This window comes from Thamnophis sirtalis, unplaced genomic scaffold, assembly GCF_051295495.1.
Source record: "Thamnophis sirtalis isolate CommonGarterSnake01/CBP01778 unplaced genomic scaffold, rThaSir2_p1.2 scaffold_5, whole genome shotgun sequence".
Lineage (NCBI taxonomy): Eukaryota > Metazoa > Chordata > Lepidosauria > Squamata > Natricidae > Thamnophis > Thamnophis sirtalis.
Window position 1 is genome coordinate 109229917 of NW_028261385.1, and position 18149 is coordinate 109248065.

Consider the following 18149-nt stretch of genomic DNA (forward strand, 5'->3'; position numbering starts at 1 on the left):
TGTTGACTTGCGCATAACTTCAGAAAATTTCTATATGAGATGGCTTTGCCAACCAATATAAAGGATTGATGTCATAGATCGAGAAGTGTTAGATACATTGATATTAAAGATGTATTATAATCATAGATGGGTATTTTGTCCAGTTGTACCCATTCTGTTACAAAGTGAATTTCCCTTCCACAAATATCAAGTACATGATCTAGGCATTCTCCAATTCAAAGGAGGACAGTTAAATCACTATGACAATGATTGATATATTTTTGATCTTTTTTCTGTTCTGGAATTTTTCTATTTCTGACACAATTTCCTTTAATTATTTGCGTAAATGCACACACACACACACATACATATTTTTCTCTTAGTTTGTCATGTTGTTTCCTGAATTGTTTTTTCTTATACTACATTATTATAAAACTGAGAATAAGTTGAATCTGTTAGGGTGAGTATGTTCTCACCAGATTTAAGCTGATCCCAACTATCTTCTTTCTGCCTGCCTTACCATGTCTTATTGTCATTTCAAAACGAAGGCCAGAAGACAATAAGTCTATTTCTATCTTAGTGTCTGGATTTACATATGTCAGTGTCTTTGATTTTGTTTATAGCAGTTTGATTATAGTATGTTTACAAAATGCCCCCAGAATTGATTATGCTTATTCCAGTAACATATTGTCATTATTCTCCACAGCACATGGAATCTTTTTTTAAGAAATTGTGATCTGTGCCACACACAAAAATCCTAATCCTGTACTAACTCTAACCCTGTACTGTTTCCAAGTGAAATTCAACATACTGGTATTTACAAAATCCTAAAACAATTTACATTCAAGCTACAAGTGGTACTTCTCTTTTGGTTCTTACCTACTTAGACCTTAAGTTCTTCCTCCAAGCTTCTTATCCTGACAAATCAGAAGTACTCTCTTCCTTGGTATTGCTTCACTTAAAGAATGTTCTCCCCAAGAAGATCACTTATAATCTTTGCTGTGGTACTTTGGTACCATACATTTTCCCAGTCATTCTAACAATTTTAGCACTTTAGATCAGTGTTTCTCAACCTTGGCAACTTGAAGATGTCCGGACATCTTCAAGTTGCCAAGGTTGAGAAACACTGCTTTAGATAGTTTTATTGCTTCATTTTAAAAATGTAGAATGGGGAATCAGTTTATTTTAAAAAATGGATTTTAAAATTATGTTAAGTTATGATATATTTATATGTGTAAACTGACATTTACATATACCAACCATACATCAATTGTATCTTTGTACTTGTTTATTTCTCTCTATCCACATGTCCCTGTATGTTCCTCAGGAACCAAATGTGGCCATTGAGCCAGACAAGGTTGCAGATGAGTTGTTTATCCAAATAAAGTTGGAACCGTCTGATAAATTACTGTACTTGCTTATTAAGCATATGAGAACAACTTTGACCCAGTTAGTGGATAAAAAAATGAAAAGATAATTTATTTATTACATGCATGCTAAAATACTTCAAGTTCAGAAAAATATGGAGTATTTTCTTTTAAAGCTACAATTTTCACATTTTATTTTATAATGATAATAGCATATGCTGATCCTGCCCTTATGTTCAACATAGGTATGCCTATAAAATGCTAATTGGTGATAAGGAATAGATAAGAGAATATCTAAAATATTCCCTAGGAATGGAAAAGATAAACTACTTGATGTTCATGTTCTTATAGTAAATGCAGTAACCAGTCATGTAGTTCTGAAAAATATTTCAAATATTTATATTGGAATCAATTTCCATTTCAATATTGTACAAGTGTTCAGGATATATAAAGCTGAAGTATTTTTCAAAGTGGTTGTGCTATTTATTTTCAGAGCATTGCCAACAAGACATGAAGGAATTCTTCAGATTGCTGTTTTTAATTCCCGCAATATGTTTTGAATTTAACTAGATGTTTTATTCCATCTATCTATCTATCATCTATCTATCTATCTATCTATCTATCTATCTATCTATCTATCTATCTATCTATTCATTCTGCCTAATTCACAATGAAATCTATTGTAATTGATTAAATAGAAGTAATCTTAATTAAAGACATTCTCTGAACTCATTATTTGAAGATACCATATTTTAATCTTCCCTCAACTGACATGGTTTATGTTTCTGGAATGGTAGCTCAGGGGAGGTTGTTTCTGTTTTCTTTACTGTTCTTGGCCATTCTATTAAGTATTTTGATTCTGAAATGGTAGTCTCTATGTTTCCTCCCTCCACTGGAATTATTTCAAAACACTCTGTCCGTGCTTGTATAAGAATATTTAAGTGGAACTTTCTAGTGAGTAAAATGCAAATGTTTTTCTGGATGCTTCTAAAAACTTTTTAGAAGATTCATTAAATTTCTTGATTTTTTAATTATCTGGTATTACTATGTAAGTACCCTGTTCTGGTAAATTTTGTTTTAAAGCAAGGCATGTAACTTTTGTCAGCTTGTGGATTTCTTCAGGTTTTATATCATAGGGTTGAACTCCATCAGTAGGCAGAGTAGATCTGTTTTGGAGAGTTTGTAGTGAAATTGATGCTTTAAGGCCCATCAACATTTCTCCTAGTTGTACCTGTCTACTGTGAGAAGTTTCATGGACAGCTCAATGAATTCTGTATAGGCTGAACATTTTTGCCAGTTTAATTAATAAAGTTTATTTCAAAATAAAGATAATACAATAGAAAACTTCATTTGGATTTATAATGTTTAACAAAGGTTTGTTATAATTACCTTATTTGGCAATGCACTTCTGTAGTTAGAAGATTAACTTACATGGCCTCGGCTTATCTTGTGATTGACATATTTTGGACTATTTTCTACATATTATGTACATGATTATTAATAGAAAGCCTGTGTGGCATAGTGATTTAGCATTGTAGAGAATTCAAGAGTACACTTTCATGGACACTCATAGAGTTTTTTGCAACCAAGGTTAGGAGGGATGTTGTTTAACAAAGATTAAAATGAGGAGAAATTCTCAAGTAAGCTAGCTCAGGCCCATGGCGAAAAGATAGGACACAAATTTAGTAAATAAGTAAATGATGTTGCTTATCAAGAGTGCATATGCATCCTTGGCTGTTTTTTATAAATTTGGAGTTTATCAAAGCACCAAGAATTGTGGAGTTCTTGCACAGGGAAAGTAGTCAAAAGAATAAATGCAATAATAGATACATACCGTATATATTAGGATTTTTGAAAGATGTGGTTTATCAATGTTGGAAATAGCCTCTCTTTCATTTTCTCTCTCTTTTGGACAGAAGTGTGAATAAGAGGATTTTCAAGCTAGTTGGCACACCATTTTGGAATTTTTCTGTTTCTGACACAATTTTCCAGGAGTTTTTTTCCTTTAATTATTTACAATAATATATGTACATATTTTTCTCTTAGTTTGTTATATATGTTGCTTTCCTGAATTGTTTTTTCTTATACTACATTGTTATAAAACTGAAAATAAGTTGAATCTGTTAGGGTGAATATGTTACTATCTCACCAGATTTAAGCTGATCTCACTACCTTCTTTCTGCCTGCCTCATCATGTCTTATTGTCATTTCAAAATGAAGTTTTATTGTCCATTTCTATCTTAGTGTCTGGATTTATATATGTCGGTGTCTTTGATTTTGTTTGCAGCAGTTTGGTTGCAGTATGTTTATTCAAATACAAAATGCCCCTAGAACTGACCATGCCCATATTCTTCAAAGCACATGGAGAGCACAAGAAGAGCCATGGTGGCGCAGTGGTTAAATGCAGCACTGCAGGCTACTGCTAGATCAGCAGGTCAGCGGTTCAAATCTCACCGGCTCAGGGTTGACTCAGCCTTCCATCCTTCCGAGGTGGGTAAAATGAGGACCCAGATTGTTGGGGGCAATATGCTGACTCTCTGTAAACCGCTTAGAGAGGCCTGAAAGGCCTATGAAGCGGTATATAAGTCTACTGCTATTGCTATTGCTATAATCATTTTCTTAAGAAATTGTGATTTGTGCCACAAAAAAACCCTCCTTGCTTAATTGAGTCAGTTTTGCCTTTGAGAGAAATTCATAGATGCATTTTAACTTGGATAGGAGTCACCTCTGTCTATGGAAAAGCAATAAGAGGAAGAGAAATAATAAAAGGGGGAGAACTGATGTGCCTAATTAATGAATGTTTATATAACTGGATGACAAGTCAGTCTTTCAAATACAGTTTTATAGAGGAGGCTGATAAATTTGTAGATGAATTCAGAGAAAAGCTGGCATTTAATGAAAAAAATATTTGGCTTTTGGTAGGAGAGACTGGGTTCTTGATTGCACATTGTAAGCTTGCAGAGATATTGGGAGTATATTGTTTAACATAATGCTAGTGGGAAAGCAGACAAATCTAGACTTTTCTATCAATCATGAAAACATGAATGAGAAAGAAAGTATCTGTGTGTAGAAATCAGATAGCAATAGCAGTTAGACTTATTTACTGCTTCATAGTGCTTTACAGCCCTCTCTAAGCAGTTTTCAGAGATAACATATTATGTCCAACAATCTGGGTCCTCATTTTACTGACTTCAGAAGAATGGAAGGCTGAGTCAACCTTGAGCTGGTGAGGATCAAACTGCTGGCAGTCGGCAGAATTAGCCTGCAATACTATATTATTAAGCATTTTCTAAAAATTAATTTCAATTTCAATATTTGATAAAAGGCTTACATCAGTCTAATTCCTAGCCCAAGTCAAGTATCTGTTAGATCCCACTCTAGAACCCTCCTTCCCACTTTAGTTTATGTGGCTCTGAGCCTAAGTAAAGCTGAGTAGAAGATTAATATAGCAGATTGCTGATATCAGCTACCCATTTTATTTTTCCTTTATTGACCAGCAGAAGTGAAGTCATTTGAAAGGAAAATGATATGTTGGATCATTTTTTTTCTGTGCTCATATTTGTCATAGACAAATATTTCCAGTGACCTTTAGTCCCTATGTTTAATCTTTCAATCCTCATCAATAATTGAGGGAGATAATAAATAATATTTTTTCTTCCACCGGAGAATTAAATATGATATCTCAGAAGCTGATTAAACATATACATACATTTAATTGGATGTAAACATGCTAATAAGGAGCTCCCGAGTATCTTAAGAGTGTTTGGAAAAAATATATGTGATATTGATTGCCCAAGTAGTTTACCTTGCCACATTAGTCTCAATGGGTATTGACTACCATTTGAAATGGCTTGCTATAGCAAGCTATTTAATATTTGAAAGTGGTATTTTACAAAATGTTGGTGTGAGGGAACTATATCCTGCTGAAGACTGGTTACTTCAAAGGCTTTAACATTTGCCTGTCTTTATAATATTCCTACATAATTGTTTTGCTGATAAAGCCAAGTAGCTGTTTATACTTCTGCCTATAGCGATCAGGTGAAGAAGCCTTCAAAGCAACTGTTCAAATCCTTCCAGTGTGTACATTAGCTCATTGTTTAGCAGGGTAGATAAAAACCGATGTTTTTTTTTAAAAAAAAAATTTTTAAAGTCAGATCTTTAAAATTTAAATTGGATTTTTAATTTTTTTATCAAATTTATTTTAATAAAATGCTTTTGGAGTAAAAATCTATTTAAAGATAGTTTTCTATTGAAGATACATTAATAATTTAATGTGCTCAGCATGAAATGGAGCTTAGTTATGTAGCATGAGGCTGTATATTCTGCAATATTTACATTTTTTGTAAATTCATTCAATGAATCCAAGTTCTACAAGCTGAAAACATGCACTGCATTGATGCATTCACACAATTTCACAGTAACTATGAGATAAATCATAAAACAAAGTTCAGGAATATTCTTTTGGCCCATTGTTTTGCAAATCTACTCTCTTTCCCCCAAAATAAGACCTCCCCAGATAATAAGCCCAATCAAAAGCCCTCCCCGAAAATATTGTATTGCTATGAGGTGACCACGCCCACTGCCTCCTGCACCTCAAAAATAATAGGACCTCCCCAAAAATAAGGCCAAAAATAAGGCGGGGAGGCAAAAGAAAATAAGACCCTGTCTTATTTTCAGGGAAACACATTATGTACACTTCAAACTATATGAATGTTTGAAGAGAAATGTGTTTGTACCACCAGGTTCGAAGTATGTGGACAAAGGGAAAGCAGTAAAAATGAAAGTGAAACCACCTAAGTAGTTTATAAATATAATATTAAAGAGCATCTGTCATTTCAGATCCATCATGGCAGTGCCTGTTAGCGGGCATTCACTCACCTGGTGCCTGCCACGTCCCCACCTTGATGTGTCACTGCCGCATCACTAGCTGTCCCATTAAAGTGAATGGGACTGTCGGTGAGTCAACAGCGGGCCAGAGGAGCCACTGTAGGATAGAGATGACAGTTGCTCTTAAAAAATTATGATTTAAATCGAGTTGATTTACATCAAATCCACCCTATTGCTTAGCGGTAGCGGTAGTTTTTGTGCCAAAGACCATTTGGGAGCATCCCCTTAAATAATTTGAAATTTTAAAAGCAGTATAAGTAGAAATGTAATGAGCAATATAGTTTATTTGTCAAGACCCTGAGGATTTAATAGCTGCCAGCTGATGTAAGACTGTAAAATGTAATTTGTAAGCTGAAGGCAGGGCTGATGAAATAAGATCAATTCATTGCAGCTATAGTATAAGCCTTTTAAGACTGATGGGAGGGCCTCACAAATCTCTATATAGGTGGCTATTAGATGATGTTTCTTCTCAGCATGTATTCAGTTCTCTCCTTGTGTCTGTAGTGAATAGTAAGGGATTTTATCTTCTGCATGTGTTTGCCTGTATATAGTTGTAAATAAACCATTGTTAATTGTCTTAAGGCTCTGTGTGCTGTTTTATTGCTCCTGGGTGTATCACATTATACTAACCACGCTGCCAAAACTCTGACATTATTTGTATTTCTTATTTTTCTGGCCTAAAAGAAAAAAATCCCTAGTATTAAAAGTCTACAGTAACTTTCAAAATAAAACACAACAAAATAAATAAATTCAGTTTGAAAATCAATTATAGCATACACTTTGCAATATCAAAAAAATAAAGATACAACTATGTGTCAACTATTGGGTATGTCTAGCCTAAGGAAGAGAAGAACTAGGTGACATGATGGCTGTCTTCCAGTACTTTAACTGTCACAGAGAAGAAGGGGTCAACCTATTATCCAAAGCACCAGAGGCAGGATAAGAAGCAGGAAGCTTGTTAAAGAGAGAACCAATCTAAAACTAAGAAATTTCCTAACAGTTAATTAACTTTTAAGCACTGTAATCTTTGGAGATGTAAGTGTTCCATCTCAGTACTGATGGCCTTGGGTTTTGTTTTTTTCCTTGACGAATAATAAAGCATGTTTAAGAATGAAGATAAAACATCTTTTGACTGGAGATCTTAAAGAATTTAAAAAGAGGAATAAGTCTTTTGAGAATAACATCCCTTACCTTGATGGCCAAGGTTTTGTATAAACTGAAAGAATAATCAGCATTACCTCCATTACCACTCCAGGGTCTCCAGTATCACTCTTGCCCTACCTCTTGGATCTACTTTGGAAGGAGAAGTAAACCTCCATTTGGGAGAAGTTAGCAGCACATCTGTACATTTCCAGTGAAATCCTTCTCAGAGACAGCCTTTATCTTTACTATTTGCGCTTAGCACTTTCTCCTAATACAGAGCTGTTCTGTTCCTGGGTTTATTAACTCTTCATAAAATTTAAATGCCATTACATTATTACAACTCTTGATCTCCTTCACCTTGGCCCTGAGCTCCATCTTAGAGATAGTGTTTATTATTCCCAGTAGTGCCAATTCTTTACATTGTTCTTCTTTCACTTCTATCTACTTTATGTTCACTGCTCATATATTTTCTTTCAGCTTTGTTTTACTCCTAGTGTTAGTTATGGTGTTTATTTTGATGCAGTTTCCCTTGAATCCAAAATTATCTGTTGAGTGATTATACTTATAGTGAACTCTAAAACCCACAGGGAAAAAAGCTTTCCTATAATTTTAACTTAAAACAGGAGTGAAAACAAACTAATTCACAACTGCATTGCTTGGGTTCACTGCCAAAATAGTTATTCTAATACTTTCTGTTACTATGGTGTATCTTATAAGTACAAAGCTTTCCTTCATCCTCTGTTTAAACATCCACTATCTGATAAGGCAATCTGCTTAACTGTAGAACAGCAGTAACCATTAGGGATTTTTTTTAAATGTCCATAAAAATCCATTTCCTTGTAATTTAAGCCATTGTTCCTTGTCTTCTGGAACAACTGGACAAGTCTGCTTTTTCTCTTTCTACACAGTAGCTTTTGAAGATTGCCAACATATCTCCCCACCATTTTCTCCAGTTTAAGCATACCCAGTTTCTCCAACCCAGAACTAAGGAAAAGTTTCCTGACAGTGAGAACAGTCAACCAGGGAAACAGGTTGCCTTCAGAAGTTGTGGGAGCTCCATCACTGGAGGCTTTAAGAAGTGACTGGATAGCCACTTGTCTGAAATGGTGTAGGTTCTCCTGCTTGAGCAGAGGCTGGACAAGAAGACCTCCAAGATCCCTTCCAACTCTGTTGTTCTGTTAACTATAGTTGATAGATTTGTCTTAACTGAACCCTAATATTTGCCTGCTTTCCTTTGGATATGCTCCTGTTTGTCAAGATCTTCTTAAAAAGCTTTGTCTAGAACTATATGCAGCATTTGTAACCACTATCTACAGCTGACTTGCTTAAGGAGGTTGGTTTATTGATTGTATCAGGATGAAATAAATCTTTTAAGATAGGCATGAGATAAAAATAAAACAAAAAGAGCCGTTAGAAAACTCCTATGTATATATGAAATGGTTTAGCTGGTTAAAGTTTTGGGCCGTTCTTATCTGGAACTGTAAACTAAGACTGATCAGTATTTGAGAATTACATAAATGATGTGGCCGTGAAATGTAAATAAAACTTGAGTTGAAGAATACTTTACTTTTAGTTACAGAAAAAAAATATTTTTGGCTGTGGTTTTAGCTTGGTTGCATTCTTGGTGGTCAAGAAAGATTGAAGAATGAACCATAAAAATTGGAAAATACCAAGTCAGAAGCCTAAATCTTTGTATCTCTAACATTGCATCTGGAGTGGCTGTAAAATATGTGCACTTCAAAGGAGGGAAGTTGTAGAAACTTGATGTATACTAGCTTTAGTCCATTTATTAAAGAAAGAGGAAGAAATCACACTGATTGTGATAAGATCTGACTTATTCCAATTTGCTTGTGTTTTCTTCTCCTTTTTTATTTTTGAGATTATGTTTCATTTGCTTGTTTTTCTTATTAAGGTAAGATAGTTGCTCTGAAATATCTCTACTAATAATTAGACAAAATGAAGCCAATATTAGGTGAAAAATAAAAATAGTTTATCAAATAGTGTTTTTTCCTCAAACAAGGTAATTCCTCCAAACCTTTTCCACAATCGATTTTAAATAATACATTTGAAGTAAAAACATGAAGTTACGTGTCACTTGATACAGATTTCCTTTCTAATCACTGTTTAGAAACCATGACATCTTCAGGAAAAGAGAATTTTCGACTCAAAAGTTACAAAAACAAGTCTCTGAACCCTGATGAAATGCGTCGCCGTCGGGAAGAAGAGGGCCTACAATTGCGGAAGCAAAAACGAGAGGAGCAGGTAGAATGAAATTCTATGAACATTGAAAATGGAAAGGGCTATATTCATGTATATGCATATACATATGCATACACTCATACATTTGTACATACATATATACATAAAATATTTAGTGGAAATTATCAAGAAGCAAAAGAAGGGGGAAAATGAAACAAAAAAATTCTTCCCAGAAAGTCATGTTCAAATATAATTAAGAAAAAGTCTGTTAATAAAGTTCAGAAATGAATAAAATTACCTCTAATTGTAAAATTTTCTAATGCTTTATGTTCTAGCATTTTAACTTTTTTAAGCCAATGGATTTCCCAAAATTTTAATTGGTTTAATGGAATTCTTAATTGATTTTAAGAAAGACATACTTTTTGGCAGGTAATAAAAACATTTTTGTGTGTGTATATGTGTGTTAGCAGTTTAGAAATCTTTGAAACAGTATAAAATGATGTAATTATTTACTAAAAGTAGTATATTGTAATAATTTATTCGCAGTAGCCAAATCTATGAATTTCCTGGATCATGAAGGGCCAGTTAAGTAAAAGAAGTCAAATGTTGACTTTATCTTCAAAAGTAAGAGAAAGAATGGTCCAGGTACTAAAGGCCAATCAGTTTGAATTTGATATCTAGAAAGATGCTAGTGCAGTTCATAGTGACGGATCTGTAAACATTTTTTAAAAATTTAGTGATTATTTGAAGTTAGCATGGATTTCCCAAGAACATATATCGTTAATTGAAATGAAATGATTTCAATTTCAAGGCATAGGCATAGTCTTTCATACTGTCATCTCACAGAAAATGCATATATACCACAAATAATAAATAAAATAATGAAAGTTGAGATTATTACTGCAGCATTGCTATCATTCTTATATATTAAAGAGGCATTATTTATTACTTGTATACTCCAAGTGTTAGAACGCAGCGGTTTTTTGTGCCCAACTAAGCTTGTATAATTCCTTGTTTTGACAAAGCATTCAAATTAAATTTCTAAGGAACATTCCAAGCTCCTTGTTGGGTCTCAGTTTTTTTCTGTGAGGCTGGCACTATAATTAAGACCAACACTTGTTTGCACATTTTTACATACTGCACCAAAAGTTTTACAAACCGCTCCTTTAAGTCTGGTCCTGGATTCTTATTGATAATTTTGATTTATCCTGGAATTTCCTTAAATCAGCCCTGCACGTTCAAACATTGAGGATGGAGCAGCAGCTTTGAGACAATGAATTGAGGATATTGCTAGCCAATTAAACCTAGCATCTCTTCCCAAGGATATACTTTTGACTAGCCTCTTCATCCTGCCAAATATTTACCAAATCACAACCCTTTAGTATAAGAAGGCATTTTCCCTAGCTAAATTCAATGGCCACTCCACAACAGTCTTAGAAGGGAGATAAAAGGGCATCCTATTTGGCAAAGGCTTTCCTCGTGTGACGAAAGGGCTAACAAAACTATAAAATTCATTTATTACAGTGCCTCTTTTAGATTGGCACACATTCATAGTGGATAACACCACATTTAAAGAAATCTGGTCATTCTTACTGGGTCTGTTTATAATTTTTACTTTCAAAAGGACATGGTTCTGTTATTCAATCTAAATTTTGTTATGTGTTATATAAAATTTTCCCCTTCCTATACACATGTAACATGTTTTAGATTGGAATACGTTATATACTGTTCATTTATTGAACATAATAAATATTTTTATTCCCTATTACTTAAAAAATTAAATTTCTTAAATGTGTAATTATGTTATTGTGAAATAATACTGAAGAAAAAAACATCAGCTTTTGGACATGCTTTTGGTGTTTTTTTGTTTCCAGGGCTGGATAAAAAAGTTCCACTCATAAATGTTCTATTTGAACTTTCTATGATAGTTGTATTGCAGTAATTTAAAGAACTCACTTTATATTCTATATGAAATAACGTAAAATATGTTGAGTATTCTGTTCCTAGAAACTACTGAAATTCAGAAAATCTCTTTCGTTCCTCCCCAAAATTAGTAGGATGTCAGTTTATGCTTACTATTACCTACTCTCCAACTTACAGAAAATATGTCACTGATTATTTTAAAATATGTGAAATAAATAGAAGTTTAATTAGGAACTGTGAGCCCCTTTCAATAACTAGCTCTATGACTCCCAAATTAAATAAACTAAGGAAGCCAGCAACTAAGAAAGTTTGGAAACTTTTGATCTAGTTGATAATCTTCTGGAAGAGCTAGTATTTCATGTTTTAAAGCTTTTGTAAAGGGACCTGGACGATCCTGCTCCACTATACTCTTACATCCCACTTAAATTGGACTGAAATTCAGAGACCATTACTTTAGGTTGAAGGATATTAGTAGCCTTTGGTCATTCTGTTATGTATGTATAGATGTATAACATAATATCCACAGTCTTTCAGCTAGTAAAGATAAACATGACAGCTGAAAGTGCAGGAGGGATAGGTTTTTTCAAATATATTGCACAATTTTTGTATTTTGCCTCTATTTATACTCTCTTCCACAGTATACAATGGATATAGAAAGTCTATACATCCTTGTTAAAATGCTAGATTTTTGATATGTTAAAAAAATCAGACAAAGATAAATCACATCAGATTTTTTTTCAACCTTTAATATAACATAAGCTGTATAATTCAATTGAAAAACTGGAATCTTTTAGAAATAAAGATAACAATAAAAATTTACAATAATGTGGTTACATAAGTGTGCACGCCCTCATAAGTAGGGATGTGGCTATGTTCAGAATTAACCAATCACATTCATACTGATATCAAATAATAGTCAGGACATGCAATCAATTAAAGTGACTCTGATCAAGCCCACATAAAGTTAAGCTATTATAGGATTTTGTTAGAAGACATTTACTCAGTTGCCTCTTACCATACAATTTTTGCAGCCATGGTCTGCAAAGAACTTACAGAGCATAAAAGGGATCTTATTATTGGAAGGTATCAGTCAGGAAAACAGTACAAAAAATGTCCAAGGCATTAGATATATCATGGAAAACAGTGAAGACAGTCATCAACAGAAAATAAATTTTGGAGAAAATAAGGCACAACAGTGACATTACCAAGAACTGGACATTCCTCCAAAATTGATGAAAAAACAAAACTGGTCCGAGAGGCTGCTAAGAGGCCTACTGCAACATTGAAGGAGCTACAGGAAGTTCTGGCAAGTACTGGTTGTGTATCTTATGTGATAATAATCTACTGTATTCTTCATATGTCTTGGCTGTAGAGTAGGGTGACAAGACAGAAACTTACAAAGAAAAACAAACTTGTTGCAAAAACCTATGTCAAGTCTGACAAAAGCGTCTAATGCAGGCCTGTCAAACTGGTGGTCACAGGTTGGATAAGTCACATGCAAGCCACAGCTACCCCAGTTCCACAAAGGCAAAAAAGTCACGATATGCCACATTATACTATTGAGTTTGAACCCAGGGTCTAATGAGACCAAGGTTGAACTTTCTGGCCATAATTCCAAAAAGTATGTTTGGCACAAAAACAACATCAAAGTATACCATACAGTGAAGCATGGTAGTGGCAGTATTATGCTTTGGGGCTGTTTTTCTTCAACTGGAACTGGGGCTTTAGTCAAGATGGAGGGAATTAGGAACAGTTCCAAATATTACTCAATTTTGGCAATTCAGCCTCTGATGCTGACAACGAAGAGGAATTTCACTTTTCAACATGACACAACTCAAAGCATACCTCTAAGTCAACAAAATAATGGCTTCGTCACAAGAAGATCAAAGTTTTGGAAGGATCCAGACCAGAATCCAATTAAAAATCTGGATGACCTGAAAAGCTCAGGAGATGCCCTTGAAATCTTATCAGATTTGAGCACTTTTGCAAGGAAGAATGGGAAAAGATTCTGAAGGCAAGATGTGCCAGGCTCCTACCCCAAAAGATGGAGTGCTGTCATAAAATCAAAAGTGCTTTAATAATTAATAAGGTATTAGTTTAAGGTTATGCATCTTTATGTGACCATGTTACTGTACGTTTTTTATATTTCACCCTAAATGATTTCAGTTTGTTTTTCAATTGTATAGTATAGCTTTTATGTTATGTTAAAACTGGGGGGAAAATCTGAAGTGATTTATCTTGGCCTGGTTTTTTTTACATCTCAAAAACCTGTAGACTTTATATATCCATTGTATATAGCTGATTGTATAATCTCCATTTTCTCTTAACAGTTATATTTTTTTGTGTCACTCCCAGCATTTTTTTTTCAAACATTACTGATGAGGTTATGGGGTTTAGGACCTTATGATTGTTTGATAAATTGTGAATTGTTTTATTCTCTAAATTACATACTTTTAATTTTAATGTCATTGCATTTCTCTTCTAGTTATTTAAACGTAGAAATGTTGCCACAGCTGATGAAGAGACAGAGGAGGAAGTTATGTCAGATGGAGGTTTCCATGAAACTCAAATGAATAACATGGAAATGACATCAGTAAGTCCATAATAAAATGCCAAATCCAGTCTGAACATCTGGCTAACTATGTGACCAGCTATTGTAATAATTTTATTATTGATCATTTCTAAAGCTGTAAAGCAAAACACAATTCTCTGGAATCAAGATATCTATTAATTGCATGAACATTCTATATTGGAGAAACAATCTCTCTGGAAACCTCTAAGTTACAGTATTTCTGCAGGATATTCACAATGCTGGGGGGGGGGGAATTCTAGTCTTAACATCCTTTTCAAAGCTATACCTGATTATTTAAAGGGAGAATTGAAGTACTGAACTTCATTCTTGCTAGCTGTTATCCCATATCTTCTTTCAACCAGATATTGCTTCTAACAAAATCAATGACAGATTTTTTTTTTTACACCACTGATTGAAACTGAATAATTTGATTTTCTATTGTATGTTTCTTCAGGACTTTTTTCTTCCATTCAGTTGTGCCTGATTCTGAACAAGTCCTTGCAGTTTTCTTGGCAAGTTTTTTAGAAGTGATTTGCCCTTACCTGTTTCCTAGGGCTGAGAGCTGGCTTTGTGCCTATGGTGTAAATTAGAACTCATGGTATCTGGGTTTGCAACCTGATGTCATACAACTACACCAAACTGGCGCTCTCTGGAACTTAAGTTAGCAACATGGTTGTTAAGTGAATCTGGTTTCCCCATTGATTTTGCTTGTCAGAAGGTTGTAAAAGTTGATCTCATGATCCAGGACACTGCAACCATCATAAATACATGGCAGTTCCCAAGCATCTGAATTTTGATCATGTGACCATGGGAATGCTGCAACGGTTGTGTGAAAATGGTCATGTCACTTTTTTCAGTGCTGTAACTTTGAATGGTCACTAAATGAACTGTTGTAAGTCGAGGAGTACATATATTAGGTTGTACTGGTAGTCTTTGACTTAAGACCACAATTGAACCCAACATTTATGTTGTTACGTGAGTTTTGCCCCATTTTACAACCTTTCTTGCTACAGTTAAGTGAATTAATTTAATTTTTTGAAATTTTAAGCAGTGTTTTTAGGTATTTTTTTTTCCATTTGGAATTGTAGAATGCAGTGATCACATCTGACATGACTGAGATGATATTTTCCAATAGTCCAGAACAGCAGCTCTCAGCTACCCAAAAGTTCCGAAAGCTTCTTTCAAAAGGTGAGTGCAAGAGAAAGTTGCTGCTCCTAGGCGTGTATTTTGGGTTTTCATCAAAGCTGTCCTATTATTAGCAGTTACTGCACATTAACAGGATGCCAGGTAAGGAGCCGAGGAGTACCAGTGCCAAAGAAACCTCCCTGGATGCTCATCAGGCTCATTCTTATTCAATTTCCTACCTTTAAAAAATAATTAAAAACATTGGATGGATGGCATCTTGCAAATGTAGAGCAAATGTGCAACTATTTCATTATTTCTGAGAATGCCTATGATCCCCAAATTCTCCTAGAAAAATACAAGATGAATGGTTGCTTCCCTGTATTTCTGTTTCATGTCCAGAAAATAGACAAAGGTAAATACGGGTCATAGTTCATGTCTTGGTGGAGGGTGAGGGTTTGTAGTTAGCATTCTGGTAAATTGATGCCTTGAAGCTATGCAGTGATGTGAATTCAGAATGTAATCCAGAGCATTCATAGATACGTGCATTGCACCCGATTCAAATAATTTAAAGCAGGTTCATTTTTGGGGGGTCTTTTGTGGCTGGCACTGCAGGAATAGAGTCTTAAGAAAGGCTACATTTAGTTAGGTGTTCCGTATATATCCCAAAATATTTTGCCCTTTGGGTCCTAATTAATATATTGCTCTAGCAACTGTTTATTCCAATCTAGCTATATGCCCACTCAGTAATCATTTTGCAGCTGAACTCACGGGGTTTTTTCAGAATGCCAGATAATACCCACTACCCCAAAGTGGTTGTAGAGGAAAGAAATTTAGAACACAATGTAAAGTAATTCATATTTTATATAACTTTTATGGATACATATTTATATATAGGAGAAGCAGGTAGATGAAATGACCTAATTATAATTCTAAATAATAATATTTTAATTTCCTGTTCCATTCATCATTCATTCATATACATGTATACGACTCATATTTAACTACACTATACTTTTGGATGGTGAGATCATAGAAAGCGCAAAGTGAAAAAACAGAATGAACTAGTGCATAAGCTGTCCATAGAAGTTTTCTGTAGATTGAAGTCTGCTCTGCTCTTTCCCTACAAGATTAGAGTTTATTCAGTTTCGTAAAACAATGTGCATCTAGGGATCCAGGGTTCCACAGTGAAGGAAATTTTCTTTACCTGGGTTGCTCTTCTTCACTCGCCCTAAGAGGAGGATCAAAACATACAGTGTGTCTCTGATTTGAAAAGGTAACCGGTCTTCCTAAAGTCTTCCCCCTACCCCTCAGCAGCAGCCTCCCTTCCACCGACTATCCCAGGAACAGTTCTTGGCTCAACAGCTGAGTCAATAGATTCCACTTGTGCCACCTCTGCAGGTGAACAGAACTCCCTCAATCCCCATGAAGAGCTGAGAGACCATGGGGTAGGAAGGGACTAAGCCTAGAGACAACGAGCAGCCAATCCCCCAACTCCCACGACCAAGTGATCGGCGTTTCATCTGGACTTCTGCCATTGGATGCACCAGGTAACCTTGGCAGACTTCTCCCCACCCAATAATCATGACCCATTTCCCCCAATGGCAAAGGAGACTATACTACCACACAGGGGACCTGCTCTCTATGTAGCAAGTGAGGCAACCAATATCTTGAGGGAGAGAAAAATTGCCACCTTGATGAGCATAGATTGCATCTATTCCTTTCAAATGAATACTCACCCAGCAGAGGGAAAGACCTGTTCCAATTTATCTTTTATTTTTCATCCTTCTATATTCTGAAGGAGTTTTATCTCAAAAACTGCAGGGGAGGGGCTGCTTCTTTCCACAGTAGAAGCATGCAAAACCTTTAGTGCCTATCAGACTGAATAGGAGGAGCAACCCAGAAGGATTTCCCTTTGTCCACTGAAGGAAAAGGAATCTTTATGGTAATTGCAAGGATTTGTTTGCTTCAAGTAGATTTCGCATATTGCTATTGCTATTGGGTTCTTGTTTTGTAGATCACTCACAACATCTTTTTGCAGTTTTCCTATACTCTCTCTCACATACTCACACATGCACCCTCACATAACCTTCTTTAAAATATTTATGTAATCATGTTCTTAATTCTGCAACACAAGATGAAGATCTAAATGCTACTCTTGGTCTTTATTAATACTTAAAGGCAATGTTTATTATCTGATCACTAGCATATTGAAAATAACTAATTGCCTAATCTATCATGTGTTTTTTTTAAAATTATGTCCACAATTTGTCTCCATTTTCTCACCTGAATTACTGTTACAATTAGAACATTTTTATAATCTAATTGAAATTTGCCTTTTGGCAACTTAAATCCATGGTTCTATTTGGATTCTGCAACATCAAGGAATACCTTCTGTGTGGCATTCCTATTCTTTTCTAAATAATCTGTCCTTAAGACTTGATTTTGCATAATTCCTTCAACTCTATTCACAGAACTTAGGTTTGGTCCCTTGACCATCCTCATCACTTTTCCATGAACATATTCCAGTTCTCTTGAATCCTGAATCCAGTTCTCCTGAACCCTTAAAATATAGGGTCCAGGATGAAACACGGTATTTGGAATGGTTAGACCAATGCAGAATGATTTAGAACAGTGTTTTTCAACCTTTTTTGTGCAAAGGCACACTTTTTTCATGAAAAAAATCACGAGGCACACCACCATTAGAAAATGGTGCACCCTGGTCAACACTGAGTAAGGAGCCTCCCTGCCAGGCCACAGTGGAAGGCCAGCTCAGTGGTCTGTGTGTGTGTGTGTGTGTGTGTGTGTGTGTGTGTGTGTGTGTGTGTGTGTGTGTTATTTCAGTCAACCAAGGTTGGGAAGCAAGACTCTGTCCAGCCATCGTTTGCTAATGCGGCCCCAGCTGACCTCTGCTCTTGCCCAGCAGCAGGGGCTGATTCTTGGTCTGGTGAACTGTC

The 18149-nt window shown here is 35.1% G+C and overlaps 1 protein-coding gene across 3 annotated transcripts in view; it reads left to right on the forward strand.

The window, feature by feature from the left end:
• Window positions 1-18149, forward strand: part of KPNA1 (karyopherin subunit alpha 1) — a 47107-nt gene that overhangs the window by 849 nt on the left and 28109 nt on the right. For all 3 annotated transcript variants that reach the window (XM_014062052.2, XM_087716507.1, XM_087716508.1), the window contains 3 exons: window positions 9505-9638; window positions 13984-14091; window positions 15159-15258. In XM_014062052.2, the coding sequence (XP_013917527.1) occupies window positions 9510-9638; window positions 13984-14091; window positions 15159-15258 (337 nt within the window). In that variant the 5' untranslated portion in view covers window positions 9505-9509. Of the gene's footprint in view, window positions 1-9504; window positions 9639-13983; window positions 14092-15158; window positions 15259-18149 lie in introns of those variants that run through there.